The sequence below is a fragment of the Vigna unguiculata genome, chromosome 8 (genome assembly GCF_004118075.2).
Source record: "Vigna unguiculata cultivar IT97K-499-35 chromosome 8, ASM411807v1, whole genome shotgun sequence".
In the NCBI taxonomy this organism is placed as follows: Eukaryota; Viridiplantae; Streptophyta; class Magnoliopsida; order Fabales; family Fabaceae; genus Vigna; species Vigna unguiculata.
Window position 1 is genome coordinate 20,397,854 of NC_040286.1, and position 23,186 is coordinate 20,421,039.

The window sequence follows — 23,186 nt, forward strand, 5'->3', positions numbered from 1 at the left end:
TGCAAAAGGAAATCATGGAATTCAGTGGAGTGCAGTAAGCAATTGCACCTCATGGGTGATTTCTTTATTTTTCCTATCTGTCTTTTGTATCTTTCAACCATCGAAGCCATTAGTGGTTAGTGCAATAATAGCAAAAGAAAGGCAAGTTTATATAACATCTGACATCTCAGAAAATGTTTCGTATACAAATCTACATAAGATTGATAGGGTGCATTTGTACTTGCACTTCATGACTTTGAAATTTAAAACCGTTGTCCTTAGTTTTTCCATCATTGATAACTTTTTGTATTTTATTGACTGAATTCTTTTACATTTGGTTCTGCGATTTACTAATACTTTTTATGCTTTATTCAATTAGACATTTCATTATATCTCACATTCTATTTTCGCATGGTAATACTCTTTTAAGATATATCGTCTCCCACCACTGTTGTTGATGTGCTATTCTCAATCATCATATCTAAATGAAAATATCAGTAAATAAATACAAGAAAGAGCATTCGTTTGGGAGTACAAAGTTTTAGCATGCATACAGGATAAGAAAATGTATAAACACAAGCTCGAGTTCTTCCCAACACGGGGAAGGTTGCAGCATGTAATAATGCAAAAAATAACAACGGAGTGAGATGTTATAGTTTGTGCATGACTCTGGATTGGAATACGTGGTCTCCAAAGCTCCGTGTCCGTGAGAACAAGGCACAACATTTATACTTTCCGTCTTGTTCTTCTAACCTGAAAATAAGCAACAAAAATCTAAAAAGCCAAATAAACATTTGTTAAATAAGGCAGCAAAATATATTTGGGCAAGACTTTACAGCATTTGCATTTGTACTGACAACTTCTGAAGCTGATGTTTCCATGCATTTTCCCCTTGCATTTACGTTTGCTGCACCAAAATTCACATTATCGAGAGAAATTTCTTTAGGGCATGAAAATTCCCAAATATGCATTCAAGTGAATCTTGAGAACCATTACTGACATGTAGCAGAAAACTAAACATCATTAAGTTATCCTAGTGGCAGTGATTGTTGCCCGTACAACATTTCTTTAAAATGTTTTTATGAAGCCTCGATTTTCTAATTGTATTTCCACCCACGGACCATGGAAAACATCATATTCACATGTTATTTTTCTGTGTTTATCTGTACCACGGAATTTTACATGCTTACCAATGTTCAAATATTATGACTGTTTTTAATAGGTAATGCCTGCAATGTATAAAATATCAGCCATAAGATCCATTGCTGGTTGTTGAAACTACTTACTATTTTCCTTATTCAGTGGTGTTTCCTCTCTGGCAGCTTGGCGTCTTGTAACTGCAGCCTTTATACCAACAACACCACGAGAAGAATATTCACCAGGTTCACTGCAACAAGAAACAGGAAACCTTGTAATTTATTTAAAAGACAAAAAAACGGCATGTAAAACGTAAGTTATATAGAAAACAAGATGAATAGATGAATATGCAGAAACAATGGCCGCTGTTCTCGTCATAGAGCATTCCTAGGAAGCTGTCAATAAATATGTGTTTGGTTGGAGAGTGACTCTACATTACTTTGTAAGACTTTTTTCTGATGTCACAATTACGCCTTGGCTATAAAAAGATGGAGAAAGTATTTGCAGTTTTTTCGAATATGTGATAAGTAACCACAAAGAAATGGAGAAATGAAAAGAAAATATTGAATGTATTATTGAATTCAAAAAAAACTGTTTGAGGATGACCCTCTTTCTATGGCCCTGCCTTCTCAGTATCTGGTTCTCCCTGCCAAAATCCAACCAGCCCTCCCCCTCTAAACCCTCCCTCTCTCTGCCTCCCAAAACCAAAGATCTCCCTCCTCCTTCTAGAAGCCATATAGGCAATTCTGTTAGTATCAGAATCAACATGCGTGGGCTTGTGGTCACCATGCAATTGGTTTCCACTTCTTTCTTTCATAAACCTTTTGTGTCTTCCTAATATGCCACCCATATCAAAGCCACCTTCTTTAAAATTCATCTTGTCCTCAAGGTGAAGATCAGGAAATGCTTCAATCATCTTGCTCAAAGATTCCCATGAATTCTCACAATTTAGCATGTTCTTCCACTTTACTAATACCTCTAATGACTGTTTGCTATCTCCTCTCATAGCTAAAACATCTTCTAGCTGTAACTCAATTTCCTTGGTCACATATGGTGGTAACGGTTGAACCACAACTTCAACTGTCATAGTGGGTTTCAACAAAGACACATAAAAAACTGGATGCACCTTGCTATCCTCGGGTAATTTCAATCTATACACCACTTTTCCAATCTTCTCAACAATTTCATACGAACCATAATATGTTGGGCTAAGTTTTTGATTAATTCTCTTAGCCAACTTCTTCAATTTGTATGGTTGTATCTTCAAATACACCATCTCCCCAACCTTATACTCCACTCCCCTTCTACTTTTGTCGGCCTGCTGTTTCATTCGATTTTGGTCCTGCACCAGGTGGTCCTTCAATATATCTAACATTTTATTTCTGTCTTGTATCATCCCAGCTACTTCATCTACTGAGATTGTTGCAACATCTCCCCTAATCACCGGAGGAGGATCTCTTCCATACATTGCCTTAAAAGGTGTCATCCTAGTGACTTCATGATAGTTTGTATTAAACCAATATTCAGCCCAACTAACCCACCTATGTGACTGTCTTGGTTTGGCACCAGTCATGCATCTTAAATAAGTTTCCAAACATCTGTTTACCACTTCCGTTTGCCCATCAGTTTGCGGATGATATGCAAAACTGAATTTCAATTTGGTTCCAACCAACTTAAATAATTTTGTCCAGAAGGAGCTCATAAAAACCCGGTCTCTATAGGAAACAATGGTTTCTGAAAAGTCATGAAGTTTTACCATTTCCTTTAAAAACAACTTTGCAACCTCTTTGGCATTATAAGGATGTGCCAAAGCAATAAAGTGGGCATATTTGGTGAGTTGATCCACCACCACTAATATTGTATCCATTCCCCCTGCTTTGGGCAAACCTCCAATGATGTTTAGGAATAGGTAAGGTTTGTAACAAACCTGCTGGACTTAGAGTTTGATACTTGTTTCTTTGACACACATCACATTTCTGCACATACTCTTTAATGTTCTTCCTCATTCCTTCCCAGAAGAACAAGTTTGAAATCCTCTTGTAGGTCTAAAAGTATCCCGAGTGTTCTCCCACAACTGTATCATGAAATTCTTTCAAAATGCTGATGATTTTCTGTGAGTCCTTAGGAATCACCAGTCGGTTATGATAATACAACCTCCCATTGTTCATCTTATACCCTGAGTGTTCTCCCTCCTTGACCAACAGATCTTGTAGAATTTTATTCAGTTCCACATCCTTCTCAATTTCAGCTGCTAATTCTTCCCACTCAAAGAAACGTATCAAACTCAAGGCTGAGTATTGCAATTTTCTGGAAAGGACAAAATCGCCACCCCATCACCTTGAAGGATCGATTAGAAGTCAACCCTTCCTTGCTTTTCAATGATATCTGCAGGACCTTAATAGTGAGAGTATCCACCGTTTCCTGCTCTCCCTCACTATCCTCCGTCTCTTCCTCTTGAGAGTCTTCCAATAATACAAATTGAAAGTGTTTCAATTTGCAAATATGGTTCTTTCCCCATGTTTCACCACATTTAAAGCATAACCCTTCATACTCCTTTCTCTCAATTTAGCTTGAGAGAGTCTTCCTCCACCCACTGTCTTCTTCTCAACCGGCTCACTCTTATTCACTTTATTGCTCATCCCCTCAGTAATCCACCCTTCGCCCATCTAGTGAACCCTTTCGCCTGTTTCATAGGTGGTTTGTCACCCACCTTCTTTGAGCCCATCAACCCAACCTTGCGTAAGGCATTATTCTTTTCTTCTAACAATAAAGCTCGGTCCATCAACTCGTCGAATGTGCCCGTGGCATAGAGTTTCAATTCAGCTTGGATCTCTTCTTTCAACCCATTGATGAAAATTCCCTTCAACATAATCCTTTCCTCCTTCTTCAATGGAGCCGATTCACGTTCAAATTTTTCTCTGTATTTCATTACGGAACTACTTTGCTTAATACTCAACAACAGACCAAACGGGTTTTGGACCAACCCTGGTTGGAAGCGTCGAATCAACGCTCCTTTAAATTCCTCCCAGTTGAGCTCCTTACTTTGTTCTTCCCACCACTGATACCAACTCCGGGCCTTATCCTCCAATGCGATTACCACTGCATCGAGCTTTTCTTCTTCGTGCACCCAGTTCAATTTGAAGTATCGTTCAGCTCGAACGATCCATCCATAAGCGTCATCACCATGGAAGATGGGTATCTTGAGTTTCCGTCCTCCGAAATCCCTCGACGACTCGCCACTACTACTCCGTATCGTCGAACGTGAGTTGTCGTCACGCTCCACATCACCATTATCCTCATCATGCACCTTCCGTCGTCTGTGCGAACGTTGTGTGTGAGGTCGGCCACTGCGAGACCTGTTACAAGCAATGATCAAGTTTCTTAACTCCGCGAGTTGTTGTTCAAGGCCATCAATGCGCTTCTCCATCGCGTTTCGTGTAATGACCCTGCACTCCCAGAAACAACTAGCTTTGATACCAATTGATAAGTAACCACAAAGAAATGGAGAAATAAAAAGAAAATACTGATTGTATTACTGAATTCAAAAACAAATGTTTGAGGATGACCCTCTTTCCATGGCCTTGCCTTCTCACTATCTGGTTCTCCCTGCCCAAAATCCAACAAGCCCTCCCCCTCTTCCTCCCACGGAAAAACCCCCCTCAAACCCTCCCTCTCTCTGCCTCCCAAAACCAAAGATCTCCCTCCTCCTTCTAGAAGCCACGTAGGCAATTCTGTTAGTATCAGAATCAACATGTGTGGGCTTGTGGTCCCCATGCAATTGGTTTCCACTTCTTTCTTTCGTAAACCTTTTGTGTCTTCCTAATATGCCCCCCTAATTCTTTGCTTGTATCAATATGAATTTCAAATATTCACATATTTTTAAGGAAGAGAATAATTGTGCAGATAAATTGGCTTCTTTGGAGGATATAGGAAATAAAATATTCTAAACCAGTGGAACGGGGATGAGAGGGTCAGGCTGCCATTGAGAATGAAGGATGGTAAAGCAGATTGGAGGGTGGACAATATCTTCTTGAACTTGGGGCTTTTTGAGGTTTAAATTACATTTATATCCTTAAAAAAGATAAATAAATAAATAAAATGAAGTGTAAAGTGATTCCAGATGGCAGGTTTTAAAACCCCTTCTAAAGGGGAGAGAAGCATTGGCCAGAACACAATTAGAAGGTGTTAAGAGATTTGAACACCCATGAATCCAAATCGATCCAAATTTTGACTAAATAAAACTCATTGTTCACTTGAGTATTGACTCTTGGTATTGAACCCTTGAAATCAATCTAACCCATCCATTCATATATTATACATTTTCACTTGAATGTATTGTTGTTATACTTTATAAACATAAAGTTTGAGAAAAATCACATGCTAACACCAATTTTCTTATTATAGTCTCGTTCATCCTCTTATTTATGCCTTAATCTCAATAATTTAAATGTTACTTTAGTTTGATTAAATGCACTATTTAATCAAAATACATATATAATATAAATATTTCAAAGGTATATTGAAAAGCATCGATAAAGAAAAAAGATATTTTTTACTTTATAGATAATTTTTATTTTTTTTGGTACTGATCGACTCAACCAAATTCTTAAAAAGTAAATTTTAAACCTAATTCAATTTTACAAAACCAACTTATATGGTAAAGTTTGCACTCGCTTATGAGAAGTAAGTTCACTTTATTTTTAGTTGAATCTCTAACACAATTTCATAGAAAAATTAATAATACCATCCAAACTATTTTAACCTAGCTGAATAACTATTAGATGAAACCCAACCCAACCCCACACATCCCTAAAAATAAGAAATAAATGCATGTAATTTAAACATATCTGAATTGATCCAATTCAAATTTGTAGCTCGAAAAAGGAACTAATGAATTTAGACATATTCTTCTACCAAACTTGAAAATGTTTAAAGAAAACTGAACTTTTCCAATAAAAATGCAGTAAACACTAGAAAGCAAAAAGTTATCATAAAACTCACCGGGGGATGAAATTAATTTTATTTGAAACATCTTCTAGTACATCCTGTTTCTACAAAAAAAAAAAAAAAGTGGTCAGGTGATATTCCTAAGAATTGTTTCCACAAGAAACACTTAAGCAGCGTAAAAATGGGACAAAAGACGAGTAAAGACGAAATGAAGCTCAAAACAAGGGATTTATTAAACCTATTTCTCAGATGGCATTAACAAGAAAAGCATAGCGCTATCTTCTTAACTAGTACAAAAGGAAAAGAAAATAAAAAATAGAGGTAAAATGAGTCAAACATATCCCATATGTTAAAACTTAAAATCATCTCATGCTTATCAACTATTCATAAACTTTCTCATATAACTTCTCTATAAGTACTTAAGCATTTACAAACTTAACAAAGGTTTGCACTTGCCAAAGAATATCAACGCTTGAATTTTAGAACTGAAAAGTCCCCATGAGCTAAAAGCTAATCCAAACTACGTCTAACTTTAAAAACCAAGGCTTCTGAAGACAAAATCCTATAGATGAAGTTAAGTCTTGTTTGCTTTCCAATCGCACATTGACCTTATAATGATTAAATTACTTACTGATTCAACATAATTAAAGCTTTAGGATATTCATAAAGCATATGCTACTGATAATAGACTAATACAAAGTTTATACTTTTTTATATAACCTCAGAAGTAGGCTCAAAGCCTGTTAAAAAGAAATGTATGGATAAAATCTCTAGTAAACACTTGCAGTCATAAAATAAAATGAATCAAATAGATCAAATAAATCAAATTTCTTTTATAAATGAAAATCAATTTGAGAACTTTAACTTTTTGATAAGCTCCCTTATCCAACTTCTCCATAAATTGAGGTGCATAGTGTCGGGGTAAGACATCAACTTAAGATCAAATTATAAGACATAGATGGGTACCTAAGCCAATTTTGTGAACTTGCGCTAAGCTAAAAGTCCAATTTATAAGATAGTACCAAAACTTATCCTAGCTAGGTTTGATAGGTCTATCAAGCCACTTGAAGTTGGACCACTCATAAATATCTATTTTCACATTTGAAATGTAGATCCTTGGCATGAGGGGGCATGTTGGAAATTTCACATTTAACAAGAAATATTCCCAAAGTATAGTTAATAAATTAATACAGACCTCACTTTATAGCTAAATTTTGTTTGGTTGAGTTATATTCAAAGTCTACTTTTTAAGATAAAAGTTGACTTAGACTTATGAGAGATGTTTAATTCTTTTTATTATATTGTTCAAGTGTCTATTGGAAATTTATCACTTCAAAAGAGAATTAAGATTAATTATTTTCTGTTCATTACAGCACTAGGTATATAGTTGATGTAGACACAAAAGAGAAATGCTAACCAATATATTTTAGGCTAGAAAACTGTAAACAATAACAGCAATGGGGAAATTGGAAAACACTAATGACAATTTGAAATTATAATGAACAAGGAAATATTTTACATAACATAAAACACTACAACGTTATCCAAAGTCCAAAGTGCTTCAAAGACAATGCCCCTCAAGCCTTATGACGGAAGGTTTTAGAGAGACAAGGTTGCAATGATCAAATTCTTGACCAAATTGTCAAACAAACTTTCACATGTCAAGCAGCCAACTCATCCTAAACGCAAATTGAGAATGCAATAGGGAAATTGGAAAACACTAATGACAATTTGAAATTAAATGACAATTTGAAATTATAATTAAAAAGGAAATATTTTACATAACATAAAACACTGCAGCATTATCCAAAGTCCAAACTGCTTCAAAGCACAATGCCCCTCAATGGTTCATATCTAACAATAACGATCCTCAAGGGTTGAGTAAGCAAGAACATACAGAAAGCTAATATTTTACAGTTTTTGCCACACTATATATTATTTTCATGAGTTTAGCTTTCACGTTTCAAGCACAGTTAACCTAAAATTTTTGACACTGTCAACCAATCAGAAATCATCCTAAGCATGACTTCCAAATATTTACTATAACAGTTACACTTAAAGATGTCAACCTGTAATGAAATGTGCTGGAAGATACCCTGGAATCACCTAGATTCTATAGAAACTTCTAAATTTTGTATAATTATGATTTTAATATTTTTTGGATTTAATGCTATATATTTTAGGTAGGAATCTGTTTTTTATTACTGTCTTCCTTGGGGAGACTATTTCATTTCTTGTTATTAGGGAGATTTATTTCCCTTTTCATTCCATATATTCGGCTCTAAAATGTTGATGTACAGAGAATTATAAGCAATGGGCAATAATTCTTCATATTTGCTTTCTTTAAAATGAGCTTAAAAAACTTTACATTGTTGTTGCATTCTAATTAAATCCATTTTTTCATCCAATTCATGAAATATACTTAAATGAACATGCAAGTACAACAAACAATACTAAACTTATGATATTTCAAAGAAATTCCCACCAACCTTTGAGGCACTTGTATCTTTCCATTTGGTTCTAGGACATTTGAAAGGTTCAACAATATGTTTGCTATTTGGATTTAATGCTATATATTTTAAGGTAGGAATCTGTTTTTTATTACTGTCTTCCCTGGGGAGACTATTTCATTTCTTGTTGTCTTTATTAGGAAGATTTATTTCCCTTTTCATTCCGTATACTCAGCTCTAAAATGTTGATGTACAGAGAATTATAAGCAATGGGCAATAATTCTTCATATTTCCTTCTCCTTTAGAATGAGCTTAAAAAACTTTACATTGTTGTTGCATTCTAATTAAATCCATTTTTTTCATCCAATTCATTAAATATACTTAAATGAACATGCAAGTACAATAAACAATACTAAACTTATGATATTTCAAAGAAATTCCCACCAACCTTTGAGCCACTTGTATCTTTCCGTTTGGTTCTAGGACATTTGAAAGGTTCGACAATATGTTTGCTATTTGTCACAGCATTCTCCAATGAACAAGCAGCAGCTCTTTTTGAATTACGGGTTTGCACATGTGATTCATACAGAGAACCCTTAGAGCAAGCAGAATCACTTGATGAAAGCAGGTTGCTCTCTTTTGTCTTTCCAAAATGTTTTGATGGTATCTTTTGTTGCTTCTCGATCGTAGAGCATTCATGCAAACCAACAGATACAGGCACACATTTTCTCCTTTTCACCGAAGGGATGTCTAGCTTCACAGTTTTAGCATTTGTTATTTCTCTCCTTGACAAATCATTTGGTTTGCAAGATGCCAAGTCCAATACACCACCAATATTAATATTAGACTTTTTAACATCATGTTGACCCTTTTGATGCTCAGGAAATTTTTTTGCAGTCTGTTAGTATCCCCCCCCCCCCCCAGAAAAAATCATTGCCATCATCATTAAAAACAAATGAGACACAATTATAGCATTGTATTTGCAAAAAGGTACCTTTTGAGCTTGTGGATGAGCCAACGTAAATTCCTTAAGTGCTTGGAAAATTCTACTTAGAAAATTTTCATCAAAACATGACGTCGGACATTTTGAACTAGTCTGCAATGAAATGTTTCATCCAAAGAAAAAAAAAATGCATAAGAAAAGAACTGTATAAGCTAAAAATAAATAAATTACAAACTAATTAAATGTTCTGTCTACAGCATCCTCAAGAAAGCTTACATCAATCTTAACAGGACTCACTCTATATAATGATGAAGGCAATAAAATTTGTCCAGGTGTTTGCAATTTGGATATTCCTCCGTGGCTTAATTCATTTAATATAAATATCCCAATTTCAGCCAGCATATGCAGCTTCTGCATTCCACAAAAACTCAAATAAAACTTACATACAACAAACACGAGAAATTAATGAAGAACAGGGTAAAAAAATTTACAGTTGTCATCTGTGCATCAACACCATCCTCAACCTTTCTGATTGCTCGAAAAATACTAACTATATGCAGGATAGCATCATCAACAATGTCCAAGTCACCATCAACAATATTGATATCAACTAATGCCTGCAGGATAAAGAAAAGTGGACTACAAAGAAGCAACCAAGATGTGTCACTATCTAAGGGTGTATATTCGTATGCATAATTATTAAAACTAAAATATGAAAAATAATAATTGAAATATATTACCTGCAAATATCAGCATAAATTTTTTCGTCTGGACAGACTTCAAATGGAAATTCATTATTCCGAGAAAGCACATGAATCAAGAAGACCAAAACATATGCTGGGCAATCAATGATGACTCCTTGAACAGAAGAAGTTTCTCGTTTACGGGCTGATATAGTGTAATCCCTTATAAACTCTGCCATATACTTGTAGGTCTAAAAGAAACAGCATCAGTAACCATTAATCAGAATTAGCATAACCCATAATAGGACAGGTTCTAGCATATAATATATGTAATATCAAGAACAAAACAATAATGATAATATTGCAGGCTTTCTTCTAGGGCTGTAATGGGAAATAAAACACTACATTATCTCAAGTATCAAAGTCATTCAAATCTCATCCTAACAAGGTGTTGGGCGTCAAGTCACCTACTATCAGGTTCTCCCTAATCCCATGTTTGATATGTCTACTCCTCGACGTGAGGGGGTCTGTTGAAGAGTCCACATCAACACCTCACCTTACAACTACTACACTGAGTTTGTTTCCATGATTATACTATGCATGAAGAATTGAGGCTAGGGATTGAAATTGATCGCTTTGTTTCTATTTATTAGTGTTGATTTTCATAGATGAAAAGGAGGGGAGGGTGGTTTTATTACCCTCCCACTCATGAGCAAAAAAGATGAAAAAGTGACGTCAATCACTAATTTTCCCTACAATTGGTTGCATTAATCACGCATGTGACAAGAGACTTACCATTTCTAACAAACCAAATTATTAAATTTTGATGTTATAATTCTTAAATTGGTGTACTAAACCAATTGATTTGCAATTTGAATGTTTAAATTGAAACTTGAATTTGAAGAATTTGATTTGATTATTGTGACTAAAAATTAATTGTATTTCATATTGCATGCAAATTAATAGCATTTAATAATTACATATGTTAACACTATAGAAGTAGGTGCATAATATATTATGCCTTCAATTTTTCGAAAACAAAAGATTTCTGATGTAAAGCCTTCGAACATGTTTCATGTGATATAGATGAAATTAAAAGGTAAAATATTTGAGTTTTACAAATGTATTTTAAGAAATAAATTATTTAAATTAAAAATAATAAACAATGTTTTTGCATATTACTCTATATTTACTTTAAATTTAAACAAAAAATTATTCTAAAATTGATATGGAAATTAAATATAATAAAAAGTGTGATATATAAAAACATTTTAGTGCAAAATTTTAATGATTTATATATATATATATATATATATATATATATATATATATAATCTTTTTATTCCTGATGATTTAAATTGACCTTTAACTTTTTAATCACTTTAATTTTTTTCTTTTTTATTTGAATTGAAACAAAGTTAAATTTAATTGAAGATTAATTTGATATTAGTGATTTTGATTTTGTTTCCTTGTAAAATAAATATTAAAAAAATATATTAAAATTCTATAAAGTATGAAATTATATTAAAAATATTAGCCCACGACATCCCCTTCTTCCCCAACACTTCACCAACGATCACCTCTTCCTGCTCATGTTGCCATTTCTTATACAACTTTTTTGTCATCTCTACCACGATTATACTCACACTGACCCTCTTTCCCGCCAAAGAGACTTGTATAACTCCCATTAGAAAAACGACACAGAGAAACAAAGAATGAATGAAGAAAAGAATACCGAGGGGTCATCATTACAACATTTCAATCGCATAGATTACAATTAAATATCCATCCGGTAATGCAACTTGACATGAATATAAAATCATAAAATCAACAAAAAATAAAATAGTAAAAATCACAATTTAGAAGCCATAAACACACCTGATATTGCTGATCGCCGGTGCCATTTGTTGCTGCCAAAGCAAAAGCACATGCAAATCTCATTGGTAGTTTATGCTCCTTCAACAACTTTTGGATCTTACGAAGAAATGTGCCCCTAACAAACAAAGAGGAGTCCTAAAATACAGAAAGAGACACAAAACAAAAGTTAAAATAAAAAATATAATACCGAATCAATTGAGAATCAATATGTAATTTATAGTTACGGAAGAGCTATTAGTAAAAGCAGTTTAGGCAAAACATGAATTTAGTATATTTGTCCTTGTGCCAAATTTCAGATCAATTGGCATGTATAAGATCTACATCAATTTAAATTCCACTCACTTTTAAGATGATAGTAAACATTAGCCAATGTTTGGCTTGTTTTACTTAAATAATGAGAGGGAACAAAGAAATAGTTTATTAATTACAATCATACCAATCACATTCTCTTAAAAACAGAAATAAAATCTTCCAGAGTGAATGTGAAGATTTTTCAAACTTACTATGAAGATAATAGGATATTTTAATCATAGTAATCCCCTATTTACAACATTCATTCTCAAGTTGGAAAATGAATATTGATCATTCCCAACTTCCCTACAAAGTCTTAGAATCTGCCTCTTAGAAGTCCCTTAGTGAAGATGTTAGCTAACTAAATTCCTATAGGGACATGGGTTGTATCATTGATGTTTGGTCCCATCATGTAATGGATTAAGAGGTGGTAATGGATGTCAGAGTACAATTGCATAAGGATTTCTACCTTAATTTTAATGTCATCTAAGGTGATCTTCATCTAATGTTTCACACACACCTTGGTGGCAGAAGAAACAGAATCCCCAAGGTTGGGAGCTTTGATACCAACTTGAATAATGAGAGGGAATAAAGAAATACTTCATTCTCAAGTCCCCTACTTTTAGCAATCACATTCTCTTAACAAAGAAAATAAACTTTGTTGGAATGAATGTGTAGATTTTAGCGATGTTTTTTCCAATTACTACAGAGATATTAGGCTATTATTAATCCTAATAATCCCATTTTACAACAGTTTTCTATTTTCAATATCAATTGGTATGTTCTACTTAATAGTTACAATACTACCAGGTTTCAATTTGTTTCCTATTTTAAAATTTTGTGAAGGAACAATTTTGGAGTGTGCTAGGAATCTCACATTGACTTGAGATATGACCAAATTATAGAATATAAGTATGTGCAATGCAATCCTAATCTTATAAACTATTTTGATGAGGTTGAGTTAGGATTAAAGTCAATTTATCAAGAGTAATCAATGACAAAAATGAGTATATAGAGAAGACAAGAGGGTACAATTCAAGAGGAGTGGGATCAACTTTGCATAGATACAAATTTAATTTATCTAAAAAATGAATATAAAAAGGAAGATCATGTGGGCATAAGTCTTGAAACTTACATGAGAAATGTGTCAAACTTCGGTTGAGTTCAAGCATGGAAACAAGTATAAGAAATGAACCACATATTTATACTTGTTAACGATGTGATTGTGTAAATAAGGAAATTTTCTATAGCACGCTTTTGGGATTACGTCTTACATTAGAGTTACTTGTGTCTCACCACGTATTCAAATTTGCTCAAGTTGATCAACTGACCAACATTTTCACTATAAATATTGACAAGGTCCCCAAATTGGATATGTTAGTAACGGGTAGGGACCATAAGATATCTTTTTTAGCTTGAATGAGAGTGTTGAGATTATATAGAGGTTTGAGAAGATAGTATTTTTCCTCTCCTTATTTTCTTGTTTACATTTGGTTTTCTTGTTTCCCTAACTAGTGCACAAACTTTAGCAAGTAATATAGCCCTCGTGTGTATGTACAATTGTTCTAACCATTCAATAATGCACAAGAACAATTATTCTTCCCACCTCAACAATATGATTCAACTTAGACAAGTCCACCTTTTAATAGGCGTTTGACTTTAAACTATTCAGTGCTCATTGGAGCAAGCCCAATTTCATGAAAGAATAAAACAAACTACAATTTCCAACTCTTAAGACAAAGAAGCTATTATTGTAACAATAGATTAATAGAATACCTATATAATTTAGGCCAATGTTATTAACATCTTGAAAGGTATTGTGTGTTTTTTAATAATTTAATGTTACTATATCTTATTTTGGTATTTTAGAAACTACACAATTTTTTAATGATGTTATCATCAACTTTAAAATTTCATCTACTTTCTCTACCAACTGAATTATTTCACATGTAGACAGTTCAATATACATACCTTTGCAATCAATATACAAAACTGAAAAGTCTGAGGAGTAATATGTAAATCCCACTTTCTAGCAAGGCGCAGGATTGCTTTTGCAGCAGCTAATTTAATATGAGCCTTATCATTTTCACTACATGTAGTAAATACAACAAAATTTATAAGCAAGCTTAAAACATAAATTGAACACTTCAATGTAGAGAGAGACAGAGAGAGAGAGAGAGTAATGATAAAAATAATCAAAAACATAACTTAATTAATCACTATTCACTACAACAATAATCAACTACTAATTGATTTAGCATACAATTTCGAAGTTGATTATTATGAAGTCCTTAGCATGTGAATCTCATTCTACATGAACCAGCTGAACTGCACTAGGTTTTAGGAATCTAAAAGATATAATATTGATGTTTATTAAACAAGAGAGGAACAAAATATGACGTTGGATAAACACAAAAAGCAAGTCAAGAATAATACCTAAATTTATTTGGTACAACAGCATAAAAGTTCAAGCCTATGACTTTCTCAAGCTACACAAAGCTCTGACCGTTATGACTTTCTATATTTGTAAGTAAACAAATTGAAAACAAGAAAGTCTCAGTGATGCATAGCATTAGTGTACCCAAACAAAAAAGTCTCAGTGATGCATAGCATCAGTGAAAACAAACAAAAAAGAATTGGCCTTCAGAAAATGAAGAAAAAAGCATTAGTGTACCCAAAGGTAATGCATACAAAAAATTGGCCTACAGAAATATAGAAGCTATACCAGGAGCTAGCAGTTGTATTGACGAAATAATCACTTTCTCGTAGCATTCTTGACAAAATTTCCATCAATCCATTAATACTACGCTCAACATGACTCCCTTCATAATGCAAAGAAATCTTCACAAGAGCTTTCAGCCAATAAATCTGCAAAATCAAGGTCGAAACTAACATCATGGAATGTGTCAAAAATCATATCTATGTAAATAGTGATTCTTTGAAACATTGTATAACTATTTTCTTGGAATTCAAAGTGATAGTATCCTTATTTAATTATTCTCTCATCATAAATAAATATGGATATGAGATTATATCCACAATTCAGTAAACTATTTATGATATTAGAACTAAGTATCCAAGATCCAAGAGAACCATAAAGTGTTGATTGAGCGAAAAGGTGCAACAACTATTCATGTTACAAGTAGAAACAAAAAGAGTCAAGAGTATTTGATTGAGTTTTCAGCAATGGAAAGTTATCCATCTGGGGATCAAGCTTATCAAGATAGTTCTACAAACCCATATTCTCTAGATTTGTGGACATCACAACAATAACCAAACTATAAACATGATGGACATCATTGGAACAGATTTTTCTTGACCTTGGTCCAAACCTCAGCATTTGAGAACACGATATTAAAATTGAAGGCTACGGGATATAGAAAACCAAAGAATAAGATGTGTCAAATCGTTACAAACAAACTCAATCCTTGTTGTCAATATCTGAAACAAGGGTGATAAGGTGATCGACAAGCTTTGATTGTGGAAATACATTAAGACAACAACTTCCCAAGTACGGTAAGAGATTCCACACCGACTAAAGATACTATCAAATTATTGTATATAAGTGAATGCAAACCTCACTTTAAAACCTAGTTTTGTAAAATTAAGTTAGGCTTAAAGTTTAATTTCTAAGATGGTATCAAACTCTGCACTAGTAATATTTATTAGACTTATCATGTTACCAGCCATCTCACCACCTGCAAATATATAGTGTCACGTTGGAGATGTTGAGTCATGGACACAAGGGGGTATATAGAGATCCCACATAAACTAGAGTTGTGGACAAATTATACTATAATGGAGTGCAAACCTCACCTCACAGACCGATTTCGTAAGGTTAAGTTAAGCCTAAACCAACACGTAATAAGATGGTAACCGAATCTATCCTAACAAGATTTGTTGGATCTATTGTGTCTTCTATTATCGAGTTGTTAACCCACAAACACTGTCAAAAAAAAATCGACGATGGTGAAAATTGGTGGAGTTTTACCTTGCCACCACAACGTGGTAGTGGGGATGTGAGTTTTTCATGATTGCCCATCCAATGACTTTGGGTCTCAAAATGGCATCACAGAACAGACATGGCAAAAGCTGCAAAGTGGCAGCACAGCACCCATTTGAAATGAAGGAGTTGCAGCAGGCACTCATGGAAAACAAAGGAGAAGAAGCCTCAGGTCCACATGACCCAAGGCAGTGAAACCCTAATCTTCTCTCTTATTTTCCCAGCAGAAGTCAACCCAAGTGTTTTTTTCTTTTAAAGAAAATGAGTAGGCCCATACAAACAAACATTACACCAAAATATTGACCAAGGTCACCCTACCCACAATGAACCAACAACCTCCTCCGTTATTGTGCAATTCTGCTGACTGCAAGTCCATCCACCCTACCATTGAACCAACAACCCCATTCGTTATGTTTTGTTGTTTCAAGTTTTGAACTTGAAATTTCTATTTTCGAATTTGACTTTGTTGTTATTTGAATTTATGGAAATGATATTATTATTAATTACTTTTGTCTTTCATTAACTTTTCATTACAATTATATTTTCGAATTTGACTTTTGTCTTTATATTATCTATATGTATATGTTGTATTTTTTATATATGTTTTAGAGATATCGCGTTAATTATGTTTGGTTACCATATATACTTGTATAACTCTATTAAAAATACATTCACCCTATGTGTATTTTAGACACAAGGAAGATTAACCCTATACAGTTCTTTCACAATATTCAACATTATGTATATGTACAAGTTGTATTTTTTTTCATATTATGTATATGTATATATTTATAAAAGAAACATGGCATACGACAGATTAGAAAAAATATTTATATATTCAGATGAGAACTTTGTAATCAAATGAAGTACTGATTCCTCATACTAACCTTTAACTGACAAAAATCACTACATTGAGCAGTATCATGAAAGGATGTCGCACAATGACCATCATCCAAATGCTCCATCTAATCAAAATATGCAACTTATTCCATAAACAATTCAAACAGATAATATATTCTTCCACGATATCAACAGTGCTCTGGCAGAATAAATAAATTAAACAAGCAAGACAATTTATTATTAAATTCAAGTACTTGAATGATCTTCTGGAATATATATGACGTGATCTCTTCAACTTGAGTTTCAAAATTGGAAACATATTGTGTAATGCATCCCAAAGATTGCAAAATAGTAGGGACATTCCGCTCACTATATAAGGAATCAATTAGCTCCTGGGCACATACAGAAAAAAACAGAAAAGGGATAATGTTAATTATCAGTGCTAAGAAGCAAATCACCTACTAGTAACAAATAGCTTGAAGTTATTATTGTCAATAGACAAATTCAAATATGCTCATGGAGCAGTCTGAGCTTTCACAAATCAACCAACATGCAAATAGGTTTGTATGGTAACAGGTGTAGCTTCAATTCGCTAGTAGCCACTACTAGCCATAAGAAGGAAACAAAGCTTTTACTCAACTCCGAACCTAAAGCTTTTACAACAATCAAATCAAAGTTGAAGCATAGGTGACTATAGACAAGGGCTTTTAGACAAAAACTAGGTCAATTTTGCTCATTTTAAAGTGGCGACCGTACAATTCTGAACGCCCCGGCCAGGCGACCTCAACGCCGCTAGAATCGTCACCATCGAAGCATCAACGCTCCCTGACGCGCCCTTTGAAGCCGCGCCTCTTCCAGTTCCTCCATGGCGTCTTTTGCTGCCTCTTCCAGTTCTGAAATCTCTTCTAGTGTGTCTAACCCGTCCATCTACACTAACTATGTTAATGTACACTTATCCATTGACAAGTTAATTGGCCCTAATTATGCCAAATGGTCATCAGACGTCCGATTTAGCTTAAGAGTCAGAGGTATCTTGATTATCTTGCCCCGAAAGCACCTACTCTCACTCTTGCTGAGGAGGACTGTTAGGAAACCATTGATGCTCAATTACGTGTGGTTCTCAAGGGTACTCTTGATCCTTCGTTAAAGCAACTTTTTGGTTCCTACGAAACATGTGCTCAAATCTGGGAGCATGCCAAGTTATTATACACCAATGATACTCAACGTCTCTATGGTGTCTGTTCTAAATTTGCAGATCTTATTTTCTCTAAACATCAAGACTCTGACTGATTATATGGGTAAAATTCATTTTGTTGTTTTTCATGAGTTCAATGAGTTATTGCCTCCTTCCCCTGATCCTGCTACGGAGATCGAGCAATGCTCAAAGTTCTTCATCCTTGGAGCATTACACGGGCTTGTTGATAAATATTCACATATTCGTGATCAAATTTTGGGTTCCCCGGTTGTCTCCACCTTGGCTTCAACCTGCTCTACTCTTTTGCAGTGTACCACAACAACCCAACACTGATACACCTGCTTCTGTTGATGATTCTTCTGCTTGGCATCTCACCGTGATGACCGGACTCGCCTTTGTAAATAGGGAAAAGGGCATCCTAAGTGTGAACATTGTGGTAAGCTCGGTCACAAGATTGACAAGTGTTATGCATTACATGAGTGTGAAGATTGTGGCAAGCCAGGTCAAAAGATTGACAAGTGTTATGCATTGCATGGTCGTCCTGCTTGCTCTGCTGCAGCTGTTCAAACCAACCTTTCCCCACCTTCGTCTACTTGAGATCCTCCTTCTTCTGTTTCATCCGATACACCTGCTATGTTCAACAAATTTCTCAAAAGGTATAAGGATCAACAGTCTTCTAGTTCCACTGCATTTGTCGCTCACACAGGTACATATTTTGTTGGTCTGACTCGATCTTCTTCTTCTGGTCCTTGGGTTTTTGATTCAGGAACCACTGATCATATTACTGGTAACAAATCTTTGTTATCTTCTTTATCCTCTCCTAATCCTTTACCTTCTGTTACACTTGTTGATGGTTCTAGAGTCTCATCTCATGGTGTTGACACTGTTAAACTTTTTCCTTCTTTAACCATGGATAATGTTCTTTATGTTCCTGGGTCTCCTTTTAACTTGTTGTCCATCAGTCGTCTAACTCGTTCTCTTGATTGTGTTGTTTCTTTTACCAACAATTTTGTGTGTTTACAGGACCGGAGTTCAAAACAGTCTCATGGTCTTTATCATCTATGTCCCTCTACACGCGTTGGTGCAGTTATTGAGTCTCCCTCTCTTCTTCATGTTCAGTTAGGTCATCCAAGCCTTGCCCAGTTATAACAGCTTGTCTTTGCCTTGTCCAAGTTATCTCGTTTGGTGTGAGTCGTGTCAATTAGGCAAGCATAGTCGTACTCCTTTCCTCGTAGTGTCACATGTGATGCTTCGTCCCCTTTTGCCTTGGTTCACTCAAACATTTGGGGTCCTAGCCGCGCTAAGTCTACTTTAGGTTTTCAATATTTTTTTATTTTCATTGATGATTATTCCAGATGTACTTGGTTATTTTTAATGAAACATCGTTCGAAATTATTTCATATCTTTCAATCTTTTTTTAATGAAATTAAAACTCAGTTAGGTATTTCTATTAGAGTTTTGCACAATGATAATGGTCGTGAATATCTTTCTCATTCTTTTAAACAATTTATGGCTTCTCACGATATTCTGCATCAAACTTCTTGTGGTTATACCCCTCAATAAAATGGTGTAGCTGAACGTAAAAATAGACATCTTATTGAAACAACTCGCACTCTTTTAATTCATGGAGAGGTTCCTGAACATTTTTGGGGTGATGCTATTCTTACTGCCTGTTATCTCATTAATCTCATGTCTTCTTCGGTTTTAAAGAATAGCATATCTCATTCCATTTTATTCCCTCATGAACCTCTTCATTCCTTACCTCTAAGAGTTTTCGGGTCTACATGTTTTGTTCATAATTTCAGTCCTGGTCTTGAGAAGCTTTCTCCTAGATCACATAAGTGTGTTTCCCTGGGGTTTACAAGATAACAAAAAGGATACAAATGTTTTTCTCCTTTTCTTAACCGTTATTTTGTTTTTGCAGATGTCACCTTTGATGAGTTCTCCCTTTATTTTAAGAGTCAATCTTCACCTCTGACTCCATCCAATCGTGACAACTCTCCTAGTACCTTTAATGTTCCTATTATTTGTGACCTTGTTATTGTGTCATCTTCACCATCGACTTCTGCTCCACAGTCAGCTTCTCCTCCACCACTTCTTCAGATATATAGTCGCCGAAAACGATCACAACCACCACCACGTGACTCCACTCAACTGCCAACTACTCTGTCTCCTCCGGCTCTGACACCTAAGTTTGACCTTCCCATTGTCCTCCGAAAAGGTATGCGTTCTACCCGTAATTCCTCTCCTTATTATATTGCTTTGAGTTATCATCGATTGTCATTACCTTTTTATACATGTCTTTCCTCTCTTTCTTCTGTGACCATTCCAAAAACTGTCTGTGAAGCTTTTAGCCCATCCTAGTTGGCGTCAGGCCATGACAGATGAACTAAGTGCTCTTCATAACAGTGGAACTTGGGAACTGGTCCCGTTACCGTCTGAGAAAATCTGTTGTTGGTTGCAGGTGGGTGTTTGCTATCAAAGTTGGACCTGATGGTACTATTGATCACCTCAAAGCTCGTCTTGTGGCTAAAGGTTATACTCAAACTTTTGGGTTGGATTATGGAGATACCTTTTCCCCTTTGACAAAGATGGCTTTCGTTGTTTATTTATCGCCACGACTGCTCTTCAACAATGGCCTCTTTATCAACTGGATGTTAAAAATGCTTTCCTCAATGGTGATTTGCAAGAAGAAATCTATATAGAGCAACCTCCTGGGTTTGTTGCTCAAGGGGAGTCTTCTGGGATGATATGTCGTCTTCGCAAATCCCAATATGGCCTAAAACAATCTCCTAGGGCCTGGTTTGGAAAGTTTAACAATGTTGTTCAGCAATTTGGTATGACTCGGTGTGAAGCAGGTCATTCTGTCTTTTATCAACACTCGAGTGCTGGATGTGTTTACTTGATAGTATATGTTGATCACATCATTCTTACAGGGAGTAACAACCATGGCATCTGTCAGTTGACACAACATCTCTCTCATCATTTTCAGACCAAGATCTTGGCAAACTAAAATATTTCTTGGGTATTGTGGTGGCACAGTCCAATGATGGTATTGTTATCTCAGAGAAAGTATGTCATGGATATTCTAGAGGAAACTAGGTTGGTGAGTTCAAAGTCTGTGGATACACCCATGGATCCCAATACTAAACTTCTACCAAATTAGGGGGAGCTTATATATGATCCTAAGCAGTATAGAAGATTGGTTGGGAAATTGAATTATCTTACTGTTACTCGTCCTAACATTTCTTTTGCAGTCAGTGTGGTAAGCCAATTTCTTAATTCCCCATGTGAAGATCATTAGAATGCATTCATTCGTATCTTGAAGTATATTAAAAGATCCCCTGGAAAAGGATTGTTATATAGTTCTAATAACCATACAACAGTGTTTGCTATTTAGATGCTGATTGGGCAGGATCTCCTTCTGATAAAGGATCTACATCTGGGTATTGTGTCTCCATTGGTGGTAACTTGATCTCTTGGAAAAGCAAGAAACAAAGTGTTGTAGCAAGATCTAGTGCAGAAGCAGAATATAGAGTCATGGCTTCAGCCACTTGTGAGCTTGTTTAGCTTAAGCAGTTGCTCAAAGAGTTACAGTTTGGAGACGTTAATCAAATGACACTTATTTGTGACAATCAAGTTGCTCTTCATATCAGTTCTAATCCTGTCTTTCATGAGAGGACTAAACATATTAAGATTGATTGTCATTTCATTCGAGAAAAGATTATGTCTGGAGACATCAAAACTGAGTTTGTTAACTCAAGTGATCAGTTAGCAGATATTTTCACTAAATCTTTACGAGGACCAAGAATTAGTTATATTTGTAACAAACTTGGTACATACGATTTGTATGCACCAGCTTGAGTGGGAGTGTTAAGATATCTTTAATATCTTATTTTCTGTTTCTATTATTATTATTTTTCATATGTATTTTGGGCTTTAGCCCATATGTTCTTTATTATAAATACAGTCCCTATGTGTATTTTCTACACAAGGAAGATTAATCTCAATCCCTATTTTCTCTATATTCAATAATAACAAATATATAATTGGAAGTGGCATTCAAAATAAAACTTATACCTCAAACAACTTTCTAAAAAGTGACTGTTCGGAGCATAAAGCAACAATTGCAGACCCCGCAAATTTAGCCTGTCCGCGTGTTCCTTCCAAGCAAATTCCCCTTAAAAATGGATAAATATCACTGCATATAGAAAACACGGGGAAACTAAATTAGGAAGGCAGTCAAATATTAGTCTACTTTTACTCAGAAGGGTTAGTTCAAAGCTGACATTTCTCCAACTAAAAGCAAAATTTCATCTCAACTCTAAAAATTTACTACCTTAAATCACAAAAATAAATTCATAAACCATTTAGTCAACTTTACATTTAGAACATTTAGAACAACCGACAACATGAATGCGAAGTATCTACAAATTAATGTCTCCAAATGTCAAAACTGTGTTGCTCATTATGTATTTAAGGAAGTTTTTTATTTTATCCTTGTTATATTTTTATTCTTTATTATAGGTGTATCTTGCTATTAAAACTACGATTATGTATTTAAAATAATTCCATAACTACAAGAATTTGTTTCCCAAGATTTAGCTTTCTATATTTACTAAAATAAACAGCAAACTCGTGCATTTATAGGTCCAATGACCTTATTATTGAAATACAGGACAATAATATTATTCTTTCTAAATTGAGACAAAGCCACATGCCATCAGTTGCATCAGAAGTCCGGAAAAATGGCCTTTCTTTTTCACATGAAAAGAAGTTGCAGATAAAACTTTTAAACGTCCAAAAATGACTCTTTCATAAAAAATCTTTCAAATTAAAA

General features: G+C 34.7%; 1 protein-coding gene across 7 annotated transcripts in view; it reads right to left on the reverse strand.

Annotated features, from left to right (window-relative positions):
* Positions 1 to 459: 459 nt before the first annotated feature.
* LOC114194339 (sister chromatid cohesion protein PDS5 homolog A) overlaps positions 460 to 23,186 on the reverse strand; it is a 32,507-nt gene continuing 9,780 nt past the window's right edge. Inside the window, exons 14-28 of one of the 7 annotated variants that reach the window (XM_028084498.1) lie at positions 22,427 to 22,547; positions 17,406 to 17,543; positions 17,199 to 17,276; positions 15,034 to 15,176; positions 14,280 to 14,397; positions 12,018 to 12,152; positions 10,197 to 10,390; positions 9,948 to 10,095; positions 9,733 to 9,867; positions 9,508 to 9,609; positions 8,962 to 9,411; positions 6,118 to 6,167; positions 1,266 to 1,366; positions 816 to 886; positions 460 to 732 (exon numbers count right to left, since the gene is read on the reverse strand). In XM_028084498.1, coding sequence (XP_027940299.1) covers positions 706 to 732; positions 816 to 886; positions 1,266 to 1,366; positions 6,118 to 6,167; positions 8,962 to 9,411; positions 9,508 to 9,609; positions 9,733 to 9,867; positions 9,948 to 10,095; positions 10,197 to 10,390; positions 12,018 to 12,152; positions 14,280 to 14,397; positions 15,034 to 15,176; positions 17,199 to 17,276; positions 17,406 to 17,543; positions 22,427 to 22,547 — 2,011 coding nt within the window. In that variant the 3' untranslated portion in view covers positions 460 to 705. Of the gene's footprint in view, positions 733 to 815; positions 887 to 1,265; positions 1,367 to 1,722; positions 4,563 to 6,117; positions 6,168 to 8,961; positions 9,412 to 9,507; positions 9,610 to 9,732; positions 9,868 to 9,947; positions 10,096 to 10,196; positions 10,391 to 12,017; positions 12,153 to 14,279; positions 14,398 to 15,033; positions 15,177 to 17,198; positions 17,277 to 17,405; positions 17,544 to 22,426; positions 22,548 to 23,186 lie in introns of those variants that run through there. The other 6 variants (XR_003606381.1, XR_003606379.1, XR_003606380.1 and 3 more) reach the window with 6 other exon arrangements.